This window comes from Anabrus simplex, chromosome 1 (genome assembly GCF_040414725.1).
Source record: "Anabrus simplex isolate iqAnaSimp1 chromosome 1, ASM4041472v1, whole genome shotgun sequence".
NCBI lineage: Eukaryota > Metazoa > Arthropoda > Insecta > Orthoptera > Tettigoniidae > Anabrus > Anabrus simplex.
The window spans coordinates 455,344,718-455,367,837 of NC_090265.1; the positions used below are offsets into that span (position 1 = coordinate 455,344,718).

The 23,120-nt window shown below is 40.4% G+C and overlaps 2 protein-coding genes across 6 annotated transcripts in view; one reads left to right on the forward strand and one right to left on the reverse strand.

Moving 5' to 3' along the window:
- The window catches only part of LOC136856944 (rootletin), a 523,875-nt gene that overhangs the window by 103,637 nt on the left and 397,118 nt on the right, over positions 1–23,120 (reverse strand). For all 4 annotated transcript variants that reach the window (XM_067135228.2, XM_067135229.2, XM_067135226.2 and 1 more), the window contains exons 2-3: positions 18,275–18,600; positions 69–336 (exon numbers count right to left, since the gene is read on the reverse strand). In XM_067135228.2, the coding sequence (XP_066991329.2) occupies positions 69–336; positions 18,275–18,495 (489 nt within the window). In that variant the 5' untranslated portion in view covers positions 18,496–18,600. The remainder of the gene's footprint in view (positions 1–68; positions 337–18,274; positions 18,601–23,120) is intronic.
- LOC136872515 (ionotropic receptor 93a) overlaps positions 1–23,120 on the forward strand; it is a 183,934-nt gene that overhangs the window by 72,745 nt on the left and 88,069 nt on the right. The gene's annotated exons all lie outside the window — the stretch shown is intronic.

Consider the following 23,120-nt stretch of genomic DNA (forward strand, 5'->3'; position numbering starts at 1 on the left):
ACCAATACATCTCTTTTTAACAGTCTCAGCAATTTTTTTTTAATTTTCTGAGCTAATCGCAATATTACCTGTATCCGCTCTTCAAGTTGCGCATTAAGTTCTCTGAGGCGCGCCGCCTCTGCAGCTATCTTCTGGCAGTCATGGTCGGGGGCGGCATGTAGACGAAGAGCATCTCTCAGCTGCTGCTGTAGCATTTCCTGCTGTCGCTGAGCGGCGGCCCGCACCTGACGAAGCTCGGCGTCCTTGGCGTTGAAGGCGCGCGTCAGCTCTGCTTCCACACACTTGGCAAGCGCCTCTCTCTGGGCTTGTAGCGCTTCTTGGTGTTCATGTTCTAGTCTGGAAATAAATTGAAATAGGATAATAAGACCCTTAACGTTCGCGAGTTCTCGTATAATGGGGGTAAAAGTTTGAAATCTGCTATAGCTGGATGAGTACGAATTTTAACATTTTCATAATGACATTTTTTTGTAAGAAAAGGCTTACGCGATTCATCCACTCGCGATAGTAGTGCTTCCACGGTAGTGGCATTCCTCTGTTGGCACGTCAAGGGTTGATGTACGAAATGGGTTAAATTGTGGTCCGAGAGCATAAGCAAGTAGAAGGAAAAAAAGCATACGAATATATCCTGATGACAATTTTGGGAATTATATCAAAACTTTCAGGCAAAATTAACCTGTTCTTCCAGACTAAAATGGGGGCAAAAGAGGCCAGTTTAAAATACTGGCAGTATGCCGTTGTTAATATACCGTACCTACAATAGCACTTTCAGGCCCAGAGAGGAAGGCAATGGCGAACTACCTGTCATCATCTTTCCTAGTGCGCCTCATTTTGTCACCACCATTAGTTTTTGCAGTTTACCTATAACCGCGTAACCTTTGGTGGTGCTGTTCGACGATCCAACCAGCCTATGTTCCGATGACGTTATTTGCTTTACGTCCCACTAACTACTTTTACGGTCTTCGGAGACGCCGAGGTGCCGGAATTTAGTCCCGCAGGAGTTCTTTTACGTGCCAGTAAATCTACCGACACGAGGCTGTCGTATTTGAGCACCTTCAAATACCACCGGACTGAGCCAGGTTCGAACCTGCCAAGTTGGGGTTAGAAGGCCAGCGCCTTAACCGTCTGAGCCACTCAGCCCGGCTTGTTCCGATGACCTAACAGAACTAATGGAGTATGAATTCCTATGCCTCAAGGTCATATTGTTTAATTTAAGGAGAGTAAGGGGTCTTTAGTCTTGTGTGATCATTGATGTTGTTCTGGTTGGATGTATCCGCGACGTATATTTCTATTGAATCCTTTATATAATGATTATTATTTTCGATGAGTAATATTTTAAAATCTGTGTCAATGTCTGTATAAAGAAAAGTTTCCATTTGTGAAAAGCTAATGATCATGAATGTGTTTCAATAAAAGAAACTCGATGTTATATCAAGGAGAACTGCAACTCTACGTTGAAGGAACTTAACTTGTAGCCGCAGCATCTTTGGCGACCAAGGCCTACAATAACGACTAATGTGGTGTCACTGATGGTACACTTTCTATTTCAACACACTCTATATACACAAATCCACAGCCGCAGCTACGGGCAAAGATAATATGATGTCACTCCCGTCACACATTTTGTCACGTTACGTTACACAAATTTTCGGATGTTGGCTGGTTATTATTTGTGCATAGTATTTCCATTCAGTTCACTTCTATCGTTACCCTATGTTGCTCATTTTATAATTACAATTGAAGTGGGTTAATTTACTTTTTCGTAGTGCCAATTGGGTTATATTAATGATTTCTTGGGAAATACTTAATTGCTATACACATCTCGACGATTAACATTAATAACTATATCAAAATAGCATATATCGCTCATGGGCTACTGCAAAGGTGCAAGTAAAAGAAAAGTTCTGAGATAAATGAGTGGGCTACAAAGTTTCCCTTAGTAGTGAAATGCAGAACTCCTGTGATTAGTACCACTTGCTCTTTACTCCATAAACTAAATTTCTCGATATAAGTTCAGTTAATAAAAGTGTTTCTTAAAAAAATTGTTCCTTCATTCTCCTTGCTGAAGCCATTACCTACGCGTAGATATTTCCAATGTCGCATGTGGCGTGAACAGAAAACACGCTGTCCTCAAGTTCACAGATCACAGAATTCTTCGTCCGATGGCAATTTACGATAGTATATCCAGTTCATCGGATTCTCATCTTCTAATTGCCTGTGCTGTTTCTGTTGCCAAGAGTACTGTCTCTCGCAAACTAAATTGCGGAGGGAAGAAAAGGGTGAATAGCACAATTTAGTAACGGAGATAAATAGGAATCCAGAAAGATTTCAGATGTACTTCAGGCTGAACAAAGATGAATTCAACTGCTTATATGCTCTCATCAAGGATGAAATTTCATTTGTAACTGATCTGGAGGAATCCTACACAGAAGGCTTTTCAGATACGAGAAAATTTCAAAAACTGAGTTCAACTCTCCTGAAGGCTCCCTGCCATGGCAATTACCAATCGTTCATCATGGAAGAATAAATTAAACAAAAAAGAAAACAACTGTGTGGTAGTGAATAGATCAAACAAGAAACATTTATTCACAGATCTCTACATCAACAGGAAGCGGGCGAGTTGGCCGTGCGGTTAGGGTCGCGCAGTTGTGAGCTTGCATCCGGGAGATAGTGGGTTCGAACCCCACTGTCGGCAGACCTGAAGATGGTTTTCCGTGGTTACCCATTTTCACACCAGGCAAATGCTGGGGCTGTATCTTAAGGCCACGGCTGCTTACTTCCCACTCCTAGCCTTTTTCTATCTTATCGTTGCCGTAAGACCTATCTGTGTCGGTGCGACGTAAAGCACGTTGTACGAAAGAAAAAAAGAAAAATCAACAGGATATTTTTTAATTTGTACATTATTATTATTATTATTATTGCGATAATAATCATAAGTACAAGTGAGGTCTGTTTTCCACGGCTGAATGCCTATTAGAATCGGTACATTTTAGTGGTCAGCTGTGATCATTAATTCCTTTCCTATTTCGTCCCAAGCCTTGTGCCGCATTTGCCAGTTTCTATGGTTAATGGTACCCGTATCATACAAATTAACATACCCCCGCTCCAATTCAATTAACATTTCTTTCATATCGCTGAGAGAAACTGCTTCTATTCATACCTCACGTCGCCAGATATGTGCTAGAGCAGATAATTGTGCTCCGCGTGAGGATTGCTGTCACCAGATTGTACGTCACAAACATGTCAGCCGACGTGAACAGCCGTGACATGAGTGCAGTGTGATCAGTGATCACTCTACATTTCGTAGAGTGGAAAAGGCATAACGTATCTTCTTTGACAGGTTCGATTGCATCACGATATGCGCGAACTCACGTGAAGTGACAGTACTGTGTTTCCGCCTTAAAGGCGCGCAGCTGTGAGCTTGCATCCGGGAGATAGTGAGTTCGAACCCCACTGTCGGCAGCCCTGAAAATGGTTTTCCGTGGTTTTCCAATTTCACACCAGGCTACTGCTGGGGCTGTACCTTAAGGCCACGGCCGCTTCCTTCCAATTTCTAAGCCTTTCCTATCCCATCGTCGCCGTAAGACATATGTGTCGGTGCGACGTAAAGCAAATAACAAAAAAAAAAAAAAGTGGTGTCTAGCTCTCGCACGCGCAGGTATATTCTTTTCCCACCGTGATCTATTCATACAGAGAGCCCTGCTCCTGAGTAAACGAATAAGGCAGCGACTAACGGGATAATAGTGAAAAGAAAATTAAGTTGGCATTTAGTTACGAAATTTAAAGTATAGTTTTTAGCAGATCATTGACATCTTTTATTTTCCATTCATATTTTTTTCCCGCGAAAAAGACTGCTTTTTTTATATCGTTACCTATATTTGCCTCCCTTTGGGCTAACATGATTAGCACAAATTTCAATCTTATTTCATAACCCTTTAAGACGTGCGTGGATACTTTTTACCCATGACAAATGAATTGTTAATAATTCTTGGTCGGATGGGTATTTCGTCTTCTACCCCTTTGCTGCTTTCCTAAACGACTCTCCCAAACAGTCGTTATTGCTTCATATTTTACTAGCATCCGTATTTTTTCGAGCTGGTGACATATTTGTGTGTTGATGCCAGTCTTGGGTAATTTCTACCCAGCGCGCATTCTGATGTAACTTAATTCCAGTGAGTTTAAATGTTCTCGTTATTTTAAGTTCGCACTTCGCTGTGGTCATACTAGCTTAGCTGTGGGGTGGCATTCTCGCATAGCTATGGTGTAGTGTAGTGTAATGTAGTCGAATCGCTCACACCGACCCTATGTGTTGTTTGTTAGGGCTATTCACCTCCCGTGGAACGAAATGTATCGATCACCCATCCAGAGGATTTTACACCTATGTCGCATAACAATGAATATATCTTGAGTTATGAAATTATTAAAAGGAGTGAATAGCGCCGGCCTTGAAAGTTGCAAAGCCCAATGTATCACGTAGTGGAGCAGAGGACGTAAGAAAACTATGAATAAAAATAAAGTGGTGCTTTAGACGTTAGTCTGGTAGTATAATGTAGTTGTTACGGTAGACACACATGCCTCAGAAACCAGTATATAGGAAATTAGATTTGTTTGGAATTTTATACCATGCTGGTATTCAGCGATCAATCATATATTACAATGCTGAGTGTGCGTACTAAGTCGTGTTTTAGGTATATTACCGACGGAAAATTATAACATGTGAAACTCCTGATGAATTCAAAGTATTATGATTTCAGACATACTTGACTCTTTATCCTTAATTCTTCACAAATGAAGTTACCTGAGATCCACAGGTCTACTTAATTTCTGAATGGCACTACCGGGCTCTACATAGGACAGTGGGGGGGGGGGGAGACTTTTCCCGTAACGCTTCTTCTCAGCGGACACTTTTCTATAGTGAGACCACTAGCTGTGAGCTTCCACTCGGGAAATGGTTGCTTCGAATCCCATTGTCGGCAGCCCTGTACATGGTTTTCCATAGTTTCTCATTTTCACATCAGGCAAATGCTCGGACTGTGCCTTAAGTCCACGGCCGCTACTTTTCCAACCCTAACACTTTCCCATCCCCACGTCGCTGAAAACCGTCCATGTGTTAGTGCGACGTTCAACCACTAGCAAAAAAATAAAATATCTTGTATTTCCGAGTGAATGCGTTGTGATCGCCTTTTGGTAAGAGTAAGAGAATATTTTGTTTCCACTCCGTAAATTCTGTATGAATTCCTGTGTCATTGATTGTACTTAATATTACACTCATTTTTCTTTCATGAACTTCTAATATTTAACTGAAATTAAATGAATTTCATTTCATTCTCTAAAATTTTGTTTCTATGTATGTAATAACTTATATAGTACTTTTTGAATTTCGTTGATATAAAGACAATGCCGTTGGGATATCTCCCGTTTGAAATGTAAGTATTATTGTGACGGTAGTTCGACCTCTCCCTGAATATGAATTCCCGCTTCAACAATTGTCAGCAGAGTAATCTATCTAAGTCTGCTTGAACTCAACCATATCAACTAAGTTTTATGTGTCTTCACAATATGTCACCAATGCTGATTTTGCACCTAAACTTGGTCGGGAAAGTCATGTTTTGGGGTTGGATAACCTGAATTACCTTCAGCTGTTTTGAATTGCCACTACTGCCTAATACGTAATGATCAACCAATCAGCTCTGCCTTATGATGTCGTGTTCCATCAATCAAGTGTCTAATTACGTCAGTTTCTAAATCTGCACCCAGCAAGTTCCTATTATATAGTTGTAAGTTTCAGCCTTAAGTGCCAATTTTGGAACGGGACTTCAAGAGTGCTACATTGAGAGAGACCTCCCTCTGGAGGCCGCATGACGAGGTTCTGGTTATCTACGACGTAACTATGGCAGTGTGATGTAAGGCAGAACTATCGCCTAAGTATGTGAATTTTATCTACGTGTAGCAAAGGGAAGATTCCCTTAGCATGCAACTTAGGTCCAGCTGTGTTTCCTTAAATTTTAATGTAGGTTTTTTTTCTTCGTTATATTGTGCTATGTTAGGACTCAGAATGTAGGTATTCAGGACAGTCTACAGACATGATTAAAACCCTCATGGTATTATAGAATGCAAGGACGCACGAGTGTGTACCCACGTTTACCTTATTCACTTTTTTTCTTCTTCTGGTGACTAAGTTTTTCAACTCTAAATTTTTGGGATCTTGTGTTTAGCGTTTTAACTTTATGGCTTATCCTTTGACACCCGGCCTTATGCTGTATTAAGTTTTACAACAAGTCTTGTTCTGGGAGTACTTGAGTGGGTTCAGCCTCCCTTTCATTTTGTTCTCGGACTGTCCATTTACCGTTTATTTTGTTTCCTTTTACTAGGCCGTATAGTATGAGCTTTGGCTCCTTTAATGTTCTGGATCATTCGACCAGTTATTTGGTGTGGCTTCCCTATTTTCAATAAGGGAAGCGAGTGTAAAAGCCTGATGAGCTTTTAAGTATTGAAAAAGGTGTTCTTAATGAACTCTAGTAAGGTAGCTTAAGTGTGTAATTGTAGTCAAGGGTCCGATACTCCTGCATTGAAATTAAAAACTGAGGGTTTCTACTCCCTCTAGTAGTCTGTTATTCAACTGAGGGTTTGATTCGCGTCTTCTGAAATTAATTTGAAAAGTTCTAGCTTCTTGGTAATATCGTCAATGGATCGAATGTCTTTCGAAATTGTAATTTCATACGAAGGACTTGTGTAGTGTGACCTGTTGGTCTGTTGAAGACTGGAAGTCTTTTCTACTGTAATGTAAATGGGAGCGGTGAAAACTTAAGCGCCAGAACTTGTCTTCATTGTTCATAAAGTTATCTTGTTAAGATATTGTTGTTAAATCTAATCTATGGTATTTGTTTTTATGGATTGAAAAGATTTCCAGCAAGCAAAGAAAAAAAGGACTGAAAATTTCCAGGAAATATATTTTTCAAAATGTAATCGTTGGTTCATACTTTATTTATCCCAAACGCTATTTTCCCTCCCTGGTCCACTAAAAGCAGCGTAACAAGTATTACTATTTTTATTACTGTTGTTATTAATAATAATGAAATGGTGTATGACTTTTAGTGCCGGGAGTGTCAGAGGACATGTTCGGCTCGCCAGGTGCAGGTATTTTGAGTTGACTTCCGTAGGCAATCTGCGCGTCGTGATGAGGATGAAATGATGAAGACGACACATACACCCAGCCCCCGTGCCCGCGAAATTAACCAATGATGGATACAATTCCAGGCCCTACCGGGAATCGAACCCGGTACCCCTGTGACCAAAGGCCAGCACGCTAACCATTTAGCCAAAGAGCCGGACCTACTACTACTACTACTACTACTACTACTACTAAAAACCAAACCAAACCCCATGGCACTACAGCCCTTGAAGGGCCTTGGCCTACCAAGTGACCGCTGCTCAGCCCGAAGGCCTGCAGATTACGAGGTGTCCTGTGGTCAGCACGACGAATCCTCTCGGCCGTTATTCTTGGCTTTCTAGACCGGGGCCGCCATCTCACCGTCAGATAGCTCCTCAATTCTAATCACGTAGGCTGAGTGGACCTCGAACCAGCCCTCAGGTCCAGGTAAAAATCCTTGACCTGGCCGGGAATCGAACCCGGGGCCTCCGGGTAAGAGACAGGCACGCTACCCCTACACCACGGGGCCGGCACTACTACTAATAATAATAATTGTACCGGTCGGTACACCTCCACTCCGCTAATTTAAAATTTGCGCCAGTTGAAACTCCTCTGCTGGAGGAAGTCTGAACTTTATCTACGCTATTCATTCTCTACTTTCTCAGAAGATGTCACCACGTTTTTGAACTGTGTCATTTTTGATGTGGTTTTGTTTCGCTTGAAGTAAGAAGTGTGAACTTTCTCTTCTAGAGGACACTACTGAAGATCAACAATAGTGCAACCTAGTGCGGAGTCAAAGAACTATTTTGTTGGAGAAATTTTTATTTCAAATGTTTGTTCTTTGCTAAAATTTTTTCAGTCTTTGGTTAAGTTGGCAATATTAACCCTTTCTTTCCCCTTGTTTTAAATCTAGCCTATCCCGAATTTCTTGAATTAATTTTCCACCAATTATGTGTTTCTTCTTAGTATTGTGTAGGGGGTTTATTGATCTACCAATAAAATCATCGCGGGAGGGTGTTTTCATTCCCCTAACGCCTAGAACCTTCTGCGAGAGTATTTAAACGGCTGATTTTAGGGTCTCCGGGCCACTTCTGTTCCATCTTTCAGTGTATAAAGTACATAGCAGGAGGCGGGAAGCGCCTCTTTCCTCGGCAGCGGTCATCAATAAGGTAATGGCCGATTAATAAATTCTTTCTTTGCTAGCTCAGCAGTTTAACTCTCGGGGCGGGTGCGAAGCGTTCCTCCATGTAACCTTTTCCTAAAATGTAACGATCTTTTCTTCTATTCTCTTTTAAGCTGCATATTGGGATAGAGAGTGCTAACCCTCTCGAGCTCCCACTCACATTGTCTTGAGGTGAACTTATTTTCTCAACCTATTCTTCGTTAATGTAAAACAAATTGCTCTTTTCTAAAGTCACCTCGGTAGTATGGGATTAGCCCTTGCATTAGTGGCCTAGAGCCAGATTAGGTTTTTAAAAACAAGTGTATTAGGAGTGCAAGATCGCCTCCTCTCAAATTGTTATTTTAGAGGTCATGTAATTGCCCATTTTTATTTAATAGACCTCAGTAGGTTGGGTATTTTACCCCTGTGTCTATGTCCAGTGAGGACAACTTGAAGGTGGAGTTTGGTGTGGCCTGGGAGAGGCTTAAATTTTGAGAGCGAGTGGCTCTTTTGAAAATTGAGTGTTGTATGCCTCGTGGAGGCTTTTCTGTGTAATTTGGAGCAAGGGCTCCTAGGTATGAATGGGGTTTTCTGCCCCTCTGTTAAAACTCGTGTTTGGGGTAAAACTGAGCTGATTGCCCAAGCAGTGTAAAATCAGGGCGCGAAGCCCAATTCCTGTAAATATTGTAACTACCCTTTTTGATTTGCTACTTTGTACCTGCCATGCTTGTTATTTCTTTGTTTTTGAAAAGAAAATATAACCTTGTTAAATTTTAAATTAATTTTGCTTGCGTAGCTGGAGACCTATTCACACCCGCACCTTCTTTCACCTCTACCTACCACGGAAAACTCCGTAATAATAATAATAATAATAATAATAATAATAATAATAATAATAATAATAATAATAATAATAGTGCTCTCATTCTGGGCATAAGCAGTCAGTTGTGTTAAACGAATACTACAGTCCTTACTGAGAATATTATATTTTAACAAGACAGCACTAAAAAAAGTCTAATGGATGTCTTGTTATCCGAAGAGATCTACGTGTCGAGGGCTCCCAACTCTGTGGCCATTATTCTGGTTCACTTTGTGGTGAGCGCAAGGGAGCTCGTTAGCCCACCTACTCAACTTCGTATGTGTTCGACTTCTGACATTTGAGTGTTAGTACGAACATTTTAGGCATGCTTCAGAGACTCCCATAGTGAATACTAACCAGTCCCAGGTCTAAAGGATCCGGACTCCCCTCGTTATTCTGCACATTTCTTACAACCCTGAAGCTACCGATTTTCTGGTAACTACGCACTATTTACAACGATATCCAGAAAGCACATACGACGAACATTGTGCTGCTAAACATCGTAGAGGTAGCCGCTGCTGGGCTATTGATTCTTTTCAGAGTAGTACGTAACTCTTGCGAATTTGTCTGGCTCCTTGGACATTGGTTTTCGGTTCAGAGGGCCGCGGGTTCGATTTCCGGCCAAACCTGGGATTTTACCTGTGTATGATTAATTCCTAAGGCGAAGGCTAGGTTGCTGTGTTTGTACTGATATACAGCATAATTTACATACATTACATAACGAGCCACAACAGAAACATGCAATAGCGAATGCATCCCTCCACATACGCTTGGCGTCAATAAAGGCAGCTGGTCGTAAAACTGGACTGATAAGGGCAAGTAGGCTATTATATATAGGCCCAGCCCCAGTTAATTGGAAAATGCCAGAAGGAACTATTTTAATGTAATCATTTTTCAGAAAATATCGAGCTGTCTCCTGGACTAGTCTGCACACTGGCCTTCGGTTGAGAGGGCCCGAGGTCAGATTCTCGACCAAGTCGGGGCTTTTAAGTGTATATAGTTTTAATTCCTCTTTACCGAGCGAGCTGGGCGTGCGGTTTGGGTCGCGTAGCTGTGAACTTGCATTCGGGAGATAGTGGGTTCGAATCCCACCGTCTGCAACCCTGAAGATGGCTTTCCATGGTTTCCCATTTTCACAACAGGCAAATGCTGGGGCTGTGCCTTAAGGCTATGGCCCGATACCTCCCAAATCCTATTCCTTTCCCGTCCTTGCGTCGCCGAAAAAAATTGATGTGAAATTACGACGTTAAACCCCTATAAATAAATAATAAAAAATAAAAAATTAAATAAATATACCCCCTGTGGGTGCGGGACACAGATGAATACCCCCACTGTATCTCCTTATCTCCTGCCTGTCGTAAGAGGCGATTAAAAGAGGAGACCAAGGGATGATTGAATTAGAACCATGAAACTACTTGTGATTAATATCATCACGCGGAGAACACCATGGACTGCCTTTACTTGCGAGTAGTACCACTATGTTAGGTACACAATAGGTTTGGGATTAGTAGCAGCAGAGAGTGGTTCACTGTGGGTTTACGGTACCTGTGATTAGTACCACTATATGCGGAACACCGCGTGCTTGCGTTGCCTGTGATTAGTACCATTATGTGAGAAACACCACGGGTCTGGGCGTTGCCTGTGATTAGCACCACTATATGAGCGACACCGTGGGTCTGCGTTCCCTATGATTTTTACCCACTATATGAGGAACACCACGGGATAGTACGAGTCCCTGTGATTAGTACACCTAGGTGAAGACCGCCATCGGTTTGTGGCGCCATAATGTGGGAAACACCATAGGTCTGCGTTACCTGTGCGGCGTACATTACTTGTGGTTAGTACCGCTACATGATAAATACCATGGTTCTACTTTACTAGCGATAAGTACCATTATTAGGGGCCGTTGACCTGGATTTTGAACCCCTTTAGACAACAAGTATTAGCGATTCAGGATTGTGCTTTGGAAGCAGTAATACTATTGTTTTAAGATTGTTTCTGGGAAGGTGGGGCATTGAGGATCGGATCCACTGATTGTTTTAAATTCATAATCATTATTCATCGACATCTTTTTTAATTTTAGTCAGTGGATCGATTTTGGAATTACAGGTTTCAGTATTGTAAAATGGATCCGCTGATTTAAATTTATGTGTATCAATTCATTCTTCATCATCACATTATCAATTTTGTTCAGTGGGTGAATTTTGGACTTCAACATTATCAGTAAATTTCGTCTCATTTCGTACAATTAGGGGCCGATGACCTATCTGTTAGGCCCCTTTAAACAATCATCATCACATACATTTTTCTTTGCAATAATCCTCCCTTCATTTACATACACCACACAACACAATCAACTATCACAGAAAAAGAAAATGGTGCATACATCCCTTCACATAGGGTTGGCGTCAAGAAGAGCATCCGACCGGAAAACTGAGCCAAATCTACATAAATTGCTGACTAATGAATTGGAGGAAATGCGAGGAAGAATAATAATTTATACATACTCTGTATCGGTGAACGATCACGTCACCTCGTTGGGAGTGCTATAACAAATAGACCTAAATGGTTAAGTGTTGTCGTCATTAGACCAATTGCACTAATTTCAATAGGGAGGGGAGGAGGGGGCACCTGATCACATGTCCACCTCTGTAGTATAAGGGTTAGCGCTCATAGGTCTCCATTTCATCGTCAGATTCCATGTTCGATTTCGATATTGCCAGAAATTTAAAACTGGCAGTAGGACGGATATTTGGTTAAAATAGTGTAGCCTATGCAGTTAGTCACTATATGCAAACATACAAAGAGACAAGCTTACTTTAACCTGATGATATATAGTTATAAATCTGAATGCATGTAAAACAAAACTGTCTTGATCGCTATTGTAATCTGGTCATGAGTGTCCGTTACTGAAGTATAGCGCGTTTCGTAAGTATAGTACATTTTTCTGTCTGAATTTTAAGGCAGTATTGTGGGAAAATCACATTCAAGTTACTTCAGTTACGGGAAATCTAACAAATGCCTACCCTTTTTTTGTTTGGTCCAGGGAATTCCTAACCTCCTCTTGAGACAATATGCTGAGTTATGCAACGTAACTTTTACCAAGTTTTGAAACTACGGGTTGCTGTTCCCTTTTCCTCATCCATGACGTCCAGCTTTTTGAGGAGGAGAGCGGAAGGCGTCTCTTCGGACCAAACTTACTCTAATCAGGACAGAGACTTGTTGCACAACTCAGTAACTTCACGAATGCTTCTGAGATAAGAGTTGTACTCTATTTGTATATTAATAAGAACGTAGACTTGTATTTTTACTTCTGCTAGTGTTGCTTAATTTTAATTTTACGTCTCAAAACTCACGAAGTACAGTTCGTACAAAATGTTATAAACTCACCTTTACAAACTACTAGCTGTAGTACTCGGCGTTGCCCGGATAGTTTTTGAATGTTTATATTTAATATTTGTATTACCACTTAGTTAAGTGTGAAGTGGTTGCTTATAGAATTCTTTTTTGAGATGTTGATTTTACGACTTATTATGTAGTTTTAGAGTTATTTAGATGTATCTGATTTCAAGTTTTAGATAATTACTTATAGAGTAAACACTAATCTCGGTCATTTTATACTATTTATTTTTAAGACCTTCTCAGCTCCTGCCTGGATGGAGGCTGAACGTGGACTTAAACGGTATCCACAGCGTTAGAGTTCGTATCAGCGACACATAAACAATGGATTTCGACATTAATATTGATTATTTTCCTTATTTTTGCACGTCAGCCCCTCTCATTCCCCAACACCAGCGGGTGCTAGGTGTATATGACCTCCACAGTAATGTTTTCTATATATTAAGTCATGTGTATACCAAGTTTGGTTGAGAGATATGCTAGAACATACAGACGTACATCCTTAAACTCTGTCCCTTTGGACGTTTTCAATTTTTTGACAGTTCTCATCCGCCTGCCGATTAGGACTGAGCTTTATCATAAACGGCATCCAGAGTGTCACAGTTCATCTCAGCAACCCCGAAAAGAATGGATTCGACACTATTTTCGATTATTTCTACATCTCACCCCTTCGTAAGTGTGCTAGGGTTGTCATACCTTAACGCAGTTTGTCTCCTAATAATAAGTCATAAGTGACAGTTTGTTTGAAATTGCTCCCGTAGTCCCGAAATGTATGGATTCATCACTAATATGTCATTTTCAGTCATAATTATATTTCGTCCCCTTATCTAAGGCTTCTAGGGGCATCTTTCCACCACAGTATTTTTTTCAGGTGGTAGGTAATATTTATATAAAGTTCTGCCGACAGTTACACTAGAACACTAATCTCGGTTATTTGGATATTTTCTGTTCTTGACTCCTCACCCGCCTGGCAATTGGGGATCAACTTGGACTTAAACGACAACCGGAGTGTCACTCTTCATTTCAGCGACCCCTAAAACCATGGATGTGACATTATTATCGATTATTTTATATATAACTACCCCCTAAACCCCCTTACAAAGGGGCATGAATTTGGACTTTAAAAGATTAGAAGTGTCACCATTCCTCTCAGCGACCCCCAAAACTATGGATTCGACACTATTTTCGATAATTTTATATATCTCTCCCCCTACCCCGAAGGGGGCTAAACTTGGTTTAAAAGATTCCGGAATGTCACTTTCATCTCATTGACCCCGAAAAGTATGGATTGGACAATACTTTAGATGCTTTTTATATACCTGCCCTCTCGCCCCCACGCCCCTAAGGGCGCCTAGGGGTGTCTTACCCTCACGTGGTTTGTCTCATAATACTAAAATTCAGGACTACCGCTATTCATCTCAGCGACCCCGAAAACTGTGGATTCGACACTAATTACGATTATTTTTATGTATCACTCCCCTTTATCCCCACCCTAAAGGGGGCTGAACTTGGACTTTAAAAAATCGGAGTGTCACTATTCATCTCAGCGACCCCGAAAAGTATGGATTCGACACTGTTTTCATTTTTATATAAGACCCCCCCCCGCCCCCAGGGGTGTTTGGGATGTCTTACCCCCACGCGGTTTGTCTCCTAATACGAAGTCATAAGTGTATCAAATTTGGTTGAAATCGCTCCAATGGTTTGGGAGGAGATGTTGGTACAAACCCACCCACCCACATACATACAATGACTTATATATATATATATATATAGATAGATAGATAGTTGTGCCCACGAGAGTTGGAGTCTGACATTTGAGCGGCGAAACCAGTAACTACCAAGTAAGCTGCGTTGTCATGGTTCCCTCTATCTGCGGCATATCACACTTTCATACAGGCTGAGTGTTTAATGAAACATGTTGGCCTAATGCAATTGAATAAACTTTGACCCGTTCCTAAGCTCCTGCTAATAATACCAGCATTTAAGACGGAACATATCTACTTCTTCTACTACCGCTTTTTCCATACCTGTAGGGTCGCGGGTGCAAACAGTGTCGCACATGTGGATTTGGCCATGTTTTACGGCCGGATACCCTTCTTGACGCCAATCCTATATGGAGGGGTGTAATCACTATTGCGTGTTTCTGTGGTGGTTGATAGTGTAGTGTATTGTGTTGTGTGAATATGAAGAGGAGAGTGTTGGGATTGATACAAACACCCAGTCCCCGAGCCAGAAGGACTTTTTTGCTAGTTGCATTACGTCGTACCGAAACAGATAGGTCTTATGGAGACGACGGGATAGGAAAGGGCTAGGAGTTGGAAGGAAGCGGCCGTGGCCTTAAGGTACAGCCCCAGCATTTGTCTGGTGTGAAAATGGGAAACCACGGAAAACCACCTTCAGGGTTGCCGACAGTGGGATTCGAACCCACTATCTCCCGGATGCGAACTCACAGCCGGGGCCCCTAACCGCACGGCCAACTCGCCCGGTATTATTATTATTATTATTATTATTATTTACTATTCCAATCAAAGAAGTGAGTGGTTGCATCGACAAGGCATCAGCCTTTAGAATATTATTATTATTATTATTATTATTATTATTATTAATACATGAAAAGTTTATTCGGAAACAAGTGGGTTTTTTCTTACATGCTTTTAACTTTTCTTTGTGTATTACCCAGTATTCCAATTGTGTCTACCAGAACGTGGTGTACCAATTGAGGGTTAATTTTTCTGCAGCCCGTCTAATTAGAATTTTGTTCATATCCAAGTCAACATTTCTAGTCAAGCGGGTTGGCGACTTATTTCTCACTTGTTCGCAATCAGGACGACACCTTCACCCCGTGCTTTCGATAAATTACTCAGTTTTCTTCACTTTGCTTAGTGCATAACACAATTGAATGCCCGGAGTTTAAGGCGAGTAAAGGATTTTGATATAGAGAAATTATAAGTACGCTAAGTTTCTAGACATGGTGGATGAAAACACCACTTGTACATTTTTGATTACAGGTGAATCACTTCTGTCAGTCATCGAAAATATTTTTAATGTCACTGTAGTTGTGCAATAATAGTTTACAGCATCAAGTCAAGTCTCCCTATGTGTTCTGAAGGGCTGATAGACCCTCTTCTTTCAACTTCTGAACTCGAAGCGGAGCCTTAACAAAAATATGCTTGGCGTTGGCAATGAATTTATCCACCTCAGGGTAGTTCCCTACTATTGTCACTATATGTCCGGAATGCAGCGACCGTCACGTAGATGAGCACATTCTCCCGTTGTACTTTGTACACAACACATTCATTCAGTGTCGAAAACGGTGATGTTGTTCTCCTGCTTCGACACCACACACGTCAACAAACGTTTATCTAGGCTGCACATGTTAAAGGGTACCTATAATAACATTTGCCACATAAATGTCTATGTTCATGGTTTAATCTATGAACACACATTTTGTTACTGCCTAGAAATTTGTCATTTTGTTCATTGCATCATCGTAACAGGAAGTCAAATAATTCTTTCTTAGCGTGGACTCAGAGCGAATGGGATTAGTTTAACTCTTTAAGAACTAGCGAAAAATAGGTATACCTACAGTATACTTTGTATAAAGGAATGCTTGATGGCGCATCATTTTACAATGATCCTTAGAAAACTGAGAAAATGCACTGCCCGATGTAGATGAGCTGCTGAGTGGTTTTCTCAAACAGCAACCGCTGCCTGTTTTCCACTGCTAATTCTCCGTTTGCACAGCTTTGGTGTTTAGCATTATTGCAATGTTGTAGCATTGTGAAACGTTTTTCAGCCGTAATTTTTACCTCAAGCAGTATACAAAACAAAATCTATCCATCAATACAAAAATACTTTTCACCGAAATCTTTTTTAACAAAACTTCGCAACCTCGCACTATCAGAGCACTTTACTTAAGGGATCTTGAAACTACACTAATTAGCGGATCCATGGCACTGTCCAGTTGTATAGTGGTTAGGGTCGAAGGGAGTGAATTACAAAAGGATATTATGGAGGGACAGAGGTAATTTGTTGTTGAAATTTCCTTCCTACCACTCCGCAGAAAAAGGAAACGGAGAGAGTAGCTATTTGTTTATTCCTCACTCGCAATGAATCACTTTTAGCATCTCAAACGCGCTTACACGGTTCCAGGTATATCTATAGAACTCTTCACTCGCAAACTGTAACACATTCCTGGTAAATCCCGCTACCACCAAGTGAAGGTTGCCAAACAAACTTCCCTTAGATAGGTGGACAAGCATATTGATTAGAACAATGTGATGAAATCTTTAATACTACATAAATTAATGACCTAACGCTAAAATGACTAAATATGTATTTATATGACCAATAAAATATGACTTTTCGCGTTAACAAATGTTAAAAACTTGCTAAAATTAATCATGAAAAATGAAGTCAGGATAAAAATATGACAGGTCATAAGATCCGATGTCTAGTTATTGCTACAAGTTAGGTGCGAGATGTTTTTTTTTTTTTTTTTTTTTTTTTTTTTTTTTATGCTAGTTGCTTTACGTCGCACCAACACAGGTAGGTCTTATGGCGACGATGGGATAGGAAAGAGCTAGGAGTTGGAAGGAAGCACCCGTGGCCTTAGTTAAGGCACAGCCCCAGCCTGGTGTGAAAATGGGAAACCACGAAAAACCATCTTCAGGACTGCCGACAGTGGGATTCGAACCCACTATCTCTCGGATGCAAGCTCACAGCCGCGTGCCCCTAACCGCACGGCCAACTCGCCCGGTGGTCCGAGACGGTAACGATAATCCTGTTTGTTCCAGCTCTACACTGAAAAAATTTGAATCCTTGCAGTAAAGACGAAATGCATTGATCAGTCAGGTACCTCAGTTTTCCTATATAAAATCAATGCGCCACAGACACCGATATAAAGCCCAAGAATATAAAAAGAACACATCGAAAGGATATTTTAAACGAAGGCACTCTACACAAGACTGATCGCAGCTTTCTTCTTTGAGACAACAACGATCATAAAAAAGTGAGATCCCAGAATGGAACCCAAATGAATAAACATTCAAACCTGACAACCATCTGGTAGTGATGTAATTCTTCCTCTCGAGGCATACACGCAACCATTGAATTGAAAATTGGAAGAAGGTTTAACGTAGTATATACATCCCAGTACTTGAGAGTTGATGATAATGATTCTTGTTGTTTAAAAGGGGCTTAACATCTAGGTCATCGGCCCTGTACTTAATTCTTTAAAAGACTGAATTGATATTCATTCGCAGGATTTTCATTTAAAGTATGGAACATGGACATCCATTCAGTGATTATTGCACCAAGTCCGTTAACGTCATCTGAAGTAAGAAGCCTAAAGTTTTTGAAAAATAAGTCTCTTCAAGAGGTGATGAAGAACTGAATATGTCAATCTACAGTATATTAGTTATAAATTTATCATACACCTAGAAATGAGATTTTTTGTCTGATATAACATCTTTTTCCCAAAGATTTTACTTGGTTCAATGTGGTTGTGAACAATCCATTATGTATATATTTATTTCATTTATTTAATAAATAGTACTGAGGTGAGCAAGTCTATTTTTACCGGTCTCGTAATTATGATCTGAAGAATGCTGACTCAAGGTTGTACAACGTACCGAACTCCCATAATTTTGTGTTGCGAACTGAGTTATATATACGGACACAATCCACGTATAGAAAGAAGTGTTACCTGTTCCGGAGATCGGTGAGGCTGTCGCTGCGCCTTCTCGCCTCTTCTTCTCGAAGAGCGCGCAGCTCCGCCGCCCTCTGTCGCCGTAGTTCTCTAACAGCTTTATGTTCCACTTCCAGCGCCTCTCTCAGCGATGCCGTCTCGTTTCGAAGTTGACACACCAGCCGCTCGTTAGCCGCTCTCTCGGCGGAGGAAGATCGCTTTGGAGATGGAGACGCCATCGGTGGCGGCGTCGTCGTCGGCGTCGTAGGTTTCTTCTTCGATTTCTTCGCTCGAGTTGTGTGGGGCTGCTGCTCGCCCCCCGGGCCCGCCGGCACTCCTGTCCCCTGCAGAAGAAGAAATGGACGAACGTGTTATCAAGAGAACTAAAAGGAGAGCAAAAGGAACGTTAACATCTTAATCTAAAAGTATACTTAAAAAAATATAAAGGCAATCAGATGACAAGTACATCAGTCCCCTTTCTGACCATTTTCACTTTTTTTTTGCTAGTTGCTTTACGTCGCACCGACACAGATAGGTCTTATGGCGACGATGGGACAGGAAATGGCTAGGAGTGGGAAGGAAGCGGCCGTGGCCTTAATGAAGGTACAGCCTGGTGTGAAAATGGGAAACCACGAAAAATCATTTTCAGGGCTGCAGACAGTGGGGTTCGAACCTACTATCTCCCGAATACTGGATAATGACCGCACTTACGCGACTGCAGCTATCGAGCTCTGTACTTTCACATTTACTGGGGTCGGCACTCAGTGTGGATTTGGCCAGGTTTGTGGCCTGATACCCTTCTGTGGAAGGATATTCAGAGTTTTTCTGTGGTGGTTGGCAATGTGGTGCGTTGTACGTAGATCAAGAAAAGTGTGTTAGAACGAACACTCACCCAGTCCCCGAATTACAGGAATTAATCATACAAAGTTAAAATCCCCAACCCGCCCGGGAATAGAACCCGGAATTCTCTTGAACCGAAGGACAGTACACTGACCAGTCAACCAAGGAGCCGGACACAAGCATACCAAATACATTTTAAAAGGGGTTGTATCGACTTTATTATTGACTTCTTACAAAAAATGAATAACACAGATGGGGAATAAACTTTCAGTTATTAGGTCGTGTTTAGTACATTCAGTATGTACCGAAGAGATACTAAGTACAGAACCAAAATGGCCAACCGGACACTAATGGTATCCGAATTCACAACCTTCTGATTTCGCGTCGGATGCTCTTAACGGTTGACATATGGTGATCTAGATTATGTATTTTTTATTTTGAAAATAATGTAAGATACAGGTCCATCACTACTGTCATCAAAACTGTGAAGTATGCAAAAATCCCTGTTGTGGGCCAATTCAGTGAGTATTGAATTTTCACGAGTACGTTTTACTCGAAATAAACTGTCAACATGTTATATTAGCAAATAGGTTACAAAGGTAATATCGGATAGCAGGAATGAAAACTTCGACAAGGATTGCAACCCATTAGTATGGCTCGAATTGGACACTAAAAACCGTGCATAAACAGCTGTGAAAATAGTGTCAAATGTTATTATTAAATTATTTTGAAAAAAATGGATGGAAGGGGCAGTATTTTCGCTATACATGCATGCAATAATTAGAGAATCAATTACGTTGAAGCCTTTCTAGAGATTTCAGGAAAATTAAAAAAATGTATAAGTATGCGTTGAAAAGTTAGATTTCCATACGTTTAGGCCTACAAATGTAATTTTTAAGAGAAATTTGTTTTAACGACAGTTGAAAATTATGTATTCACTGACATTAATTTTATTAGAAGCAAGCAGTTGGTTATTTGGAGCAGACTGGCAGACCCGGTTGATATTTCCAAAAGAGATGTACCATGTCTGATACTAAAATGTTGCTTTAGCCTAAAATGGATGTCGTTCTACATGCCTTATCTCGTGACTAATAAATTGTTAGAAATCCAGATCAAACATTTGGCCATGGAAACCTCTTCAATAATTCCTCTAACACTTAAAAGCCATACGTTTCCATATTAGAGTGAAATTTCGATATATCTAGTTCATCTATTGTCACAGAAGTCAATAGCATCAGACGAGAGCTGTAAGTAGTTACAACCGCAAGCCGCTGGATAAGCGTTCGAGGCTTTATCTCGTCCGGAAGCTATGCATTTTTGAGACTCTTTCCACCATTATCTGTAACCTTTTCGTATTAGATCATGTTTAGTACACAGAATATGTAGCCAAGAGATGTCAAATACACAACAAAAATGGCCAACCGGACACCAGTGGAACCCGAACCTACAACGTTCCAATTTCGCGTCGGAATCTCTTAAGAGTTGAGCTATGGTGGTAGGTATCAGTGGTGCAGGACCTGTATCATTAGATCCTTTCAAGCATAATAAATATTACCTAGGTCACCATAGCTAAAATGGAAGGAGTATCTGACGCGAAATCGGAAGATCGTAGGTTCGAATCCCGCTGGTATCCGGTTGGCCATTTTTTCTTGTACTTAACATCTCTCCTGTACATACTGTAATATACTGAACAAGACCTAATGCGTTGAAGTTTATTTTGAATACAATGTGGTCGTGAAAATTCAATATTCATTGATGGGAACTTTCGACTGTTTAGGGACGCCTGTTCTCGGCAACTGACTTCAGAGATTACAATTCAACTACAAATATTGCAGTCATAAAGGTATTTTTAATTGTTTGGTTGTGTATGGAATTTTAATTTTGTTTCGTTGGGAATGCTGGTTGTAAATAGTTTTATTCTGTTATCTTCTAGATTCTAGAGTATTAAGTTTATGTCAAGGATATCTAAGTTTTTGCCATATCTATTAATTAGCTGGAAATTTCTAAGTCTTGTATTTGAGTGCTGGTGACAAATAAGTTTGCCAACGAGTTACTAGACACACGACATGAATACAACGATGTAAACACAATAGATATATATACGATTGATTCAGAATGGCATCGGTAACTGTTAGTATTTTGTGCGGACAACAAACTGATCATCTTTCAAGAAGGGCCCCTTGTCCGGGCGCTGTGGGGCATTAAAGTTCAGGCTATTTTATGTATCAACATGCTTTACAGTAATGGTAAAGGAAATTCGAATTAAAGACCGATGCTGACTGGCACACCAACCACGCTGTGGCGTTTGATAAAGAAATACGTGCACACACACATCTTTCCCCAGCAAATTGTCATACGTGGAACGTAAACTATTTTGCATTTTAAATTTCGGAAGTAATGCTGAAGAAAATGCTATTAAAATGCTTAGGTAACTTAGTCGATAGGTGTTCGAAACACTCTAGCGACTAATAACATGTTCCAAACAGCACCTGAGGAGTCTATTTAGATTAAGTCATGATGGTAATTGTTGTTTCAAGGGGCATACAATATAGATCGTCAGCGCCTGATAATACTGAGACAAAACTGTAAAAAATAAGTCGATTCTGAAGGATACAGAACGGTAACGTTTCACAACAGTCGAAATGTAATATAATACAATCCGCTTAATTTAATTTAATTAATTGTTTCGCCTATATTCAATACGAGTTAGTAAACTACATAAAACTTCTATTCCAATGAATGTCATAAAATTGGAGAATTAGAGGAGACTCTAGAAACAAAATTAAATAAAACAGTATATTTACTTGTTTAGAAAGCTGCAAAGATATCGGTAAATGAAAGTGTTACTTTTCCCGGACATTTAGTTTCATGTTCCATGGAAATGGCGAATGGCATTGCTAATACAGAAAAAATTGTCAGGAATTTGACATTTACGAGTTATTTTATTACATATACATAGGGAGTGTACTAGTGGGGTGGTATAGCCACTCTATTCTCTATCTCTGTAATCTTAGTTTAAGAAATGGCGAATACAAGTAGAATTTTCACAAAGATCAGGGCGTGTCGGCAAGAGGTGTAAGACCTCTTGTCTCCATTCTGATTTTGGGATAAAATAGTGAATGGTGCCCTAGTTTTACTTTTCCTTTAATCAATAATTAAATCATCTTTAATTTCGAATGTTAATATTTATTATAATGAATGCTGTCATGCCCTGGTTCATACTACTCGTTTGAGGGCTATATGGGATGTAGCTTCAATATAATCCACGTCTCCCATAACCTCGGAAACCACAGATCAGGGAGAGGGTATATTGTTTATTGTAATCTTCTATTTTTTATGATGTATACTAAAGTTGATATCCTATAGAATTTATCAAACACAAAGAAAGCACAAAGACGCGTCCGGAAAACATCATAAACAGTTACGTAATTTAGGTACTGATCGAGAAATAATGGCCTGAAATGAATGTTAGAAACATTGTTAATAAATGGAAATTAAAAAACAAAAACAAAGAAAACAGGAGGCTTCTCGGACATGCTATAGAGGCCCATCGGATACTCGGGAGACGACACCCACCACCACCACCACCACCACCCAAATAAAGTTAGGGTCGACTAAGTAGTTATCCACATTCCCTGCATACCACGTCCGACATCTGAAATGAGTATTGTATTATCAGAACATGCAATTTAAATCCAATATGTCGGTTCATTATTTATATGCTACCCGTCTTACTAATAAACGGTGTATAACTTTTATACAAGGTTTATACACCGTTTACGCGAAATTCGTTACTAATAAACCGTGTATAAGCCTCCTGTGTATACATCTGTTATAGTTATTCACTGAATTGCTTATACAGTCCAGGACCCTAGTATAAGCGTTGTATAGCAGCGTGTAGCGGAAAAAAAGAAACGAGCGAGCAGTTTATTTTCGTGGTATTTATTGTCGACAGTAATATAATCGTTGTAAAATATTCGACTTATCCATTTAACATTGAACACACGTTGAAAGAATGACGATA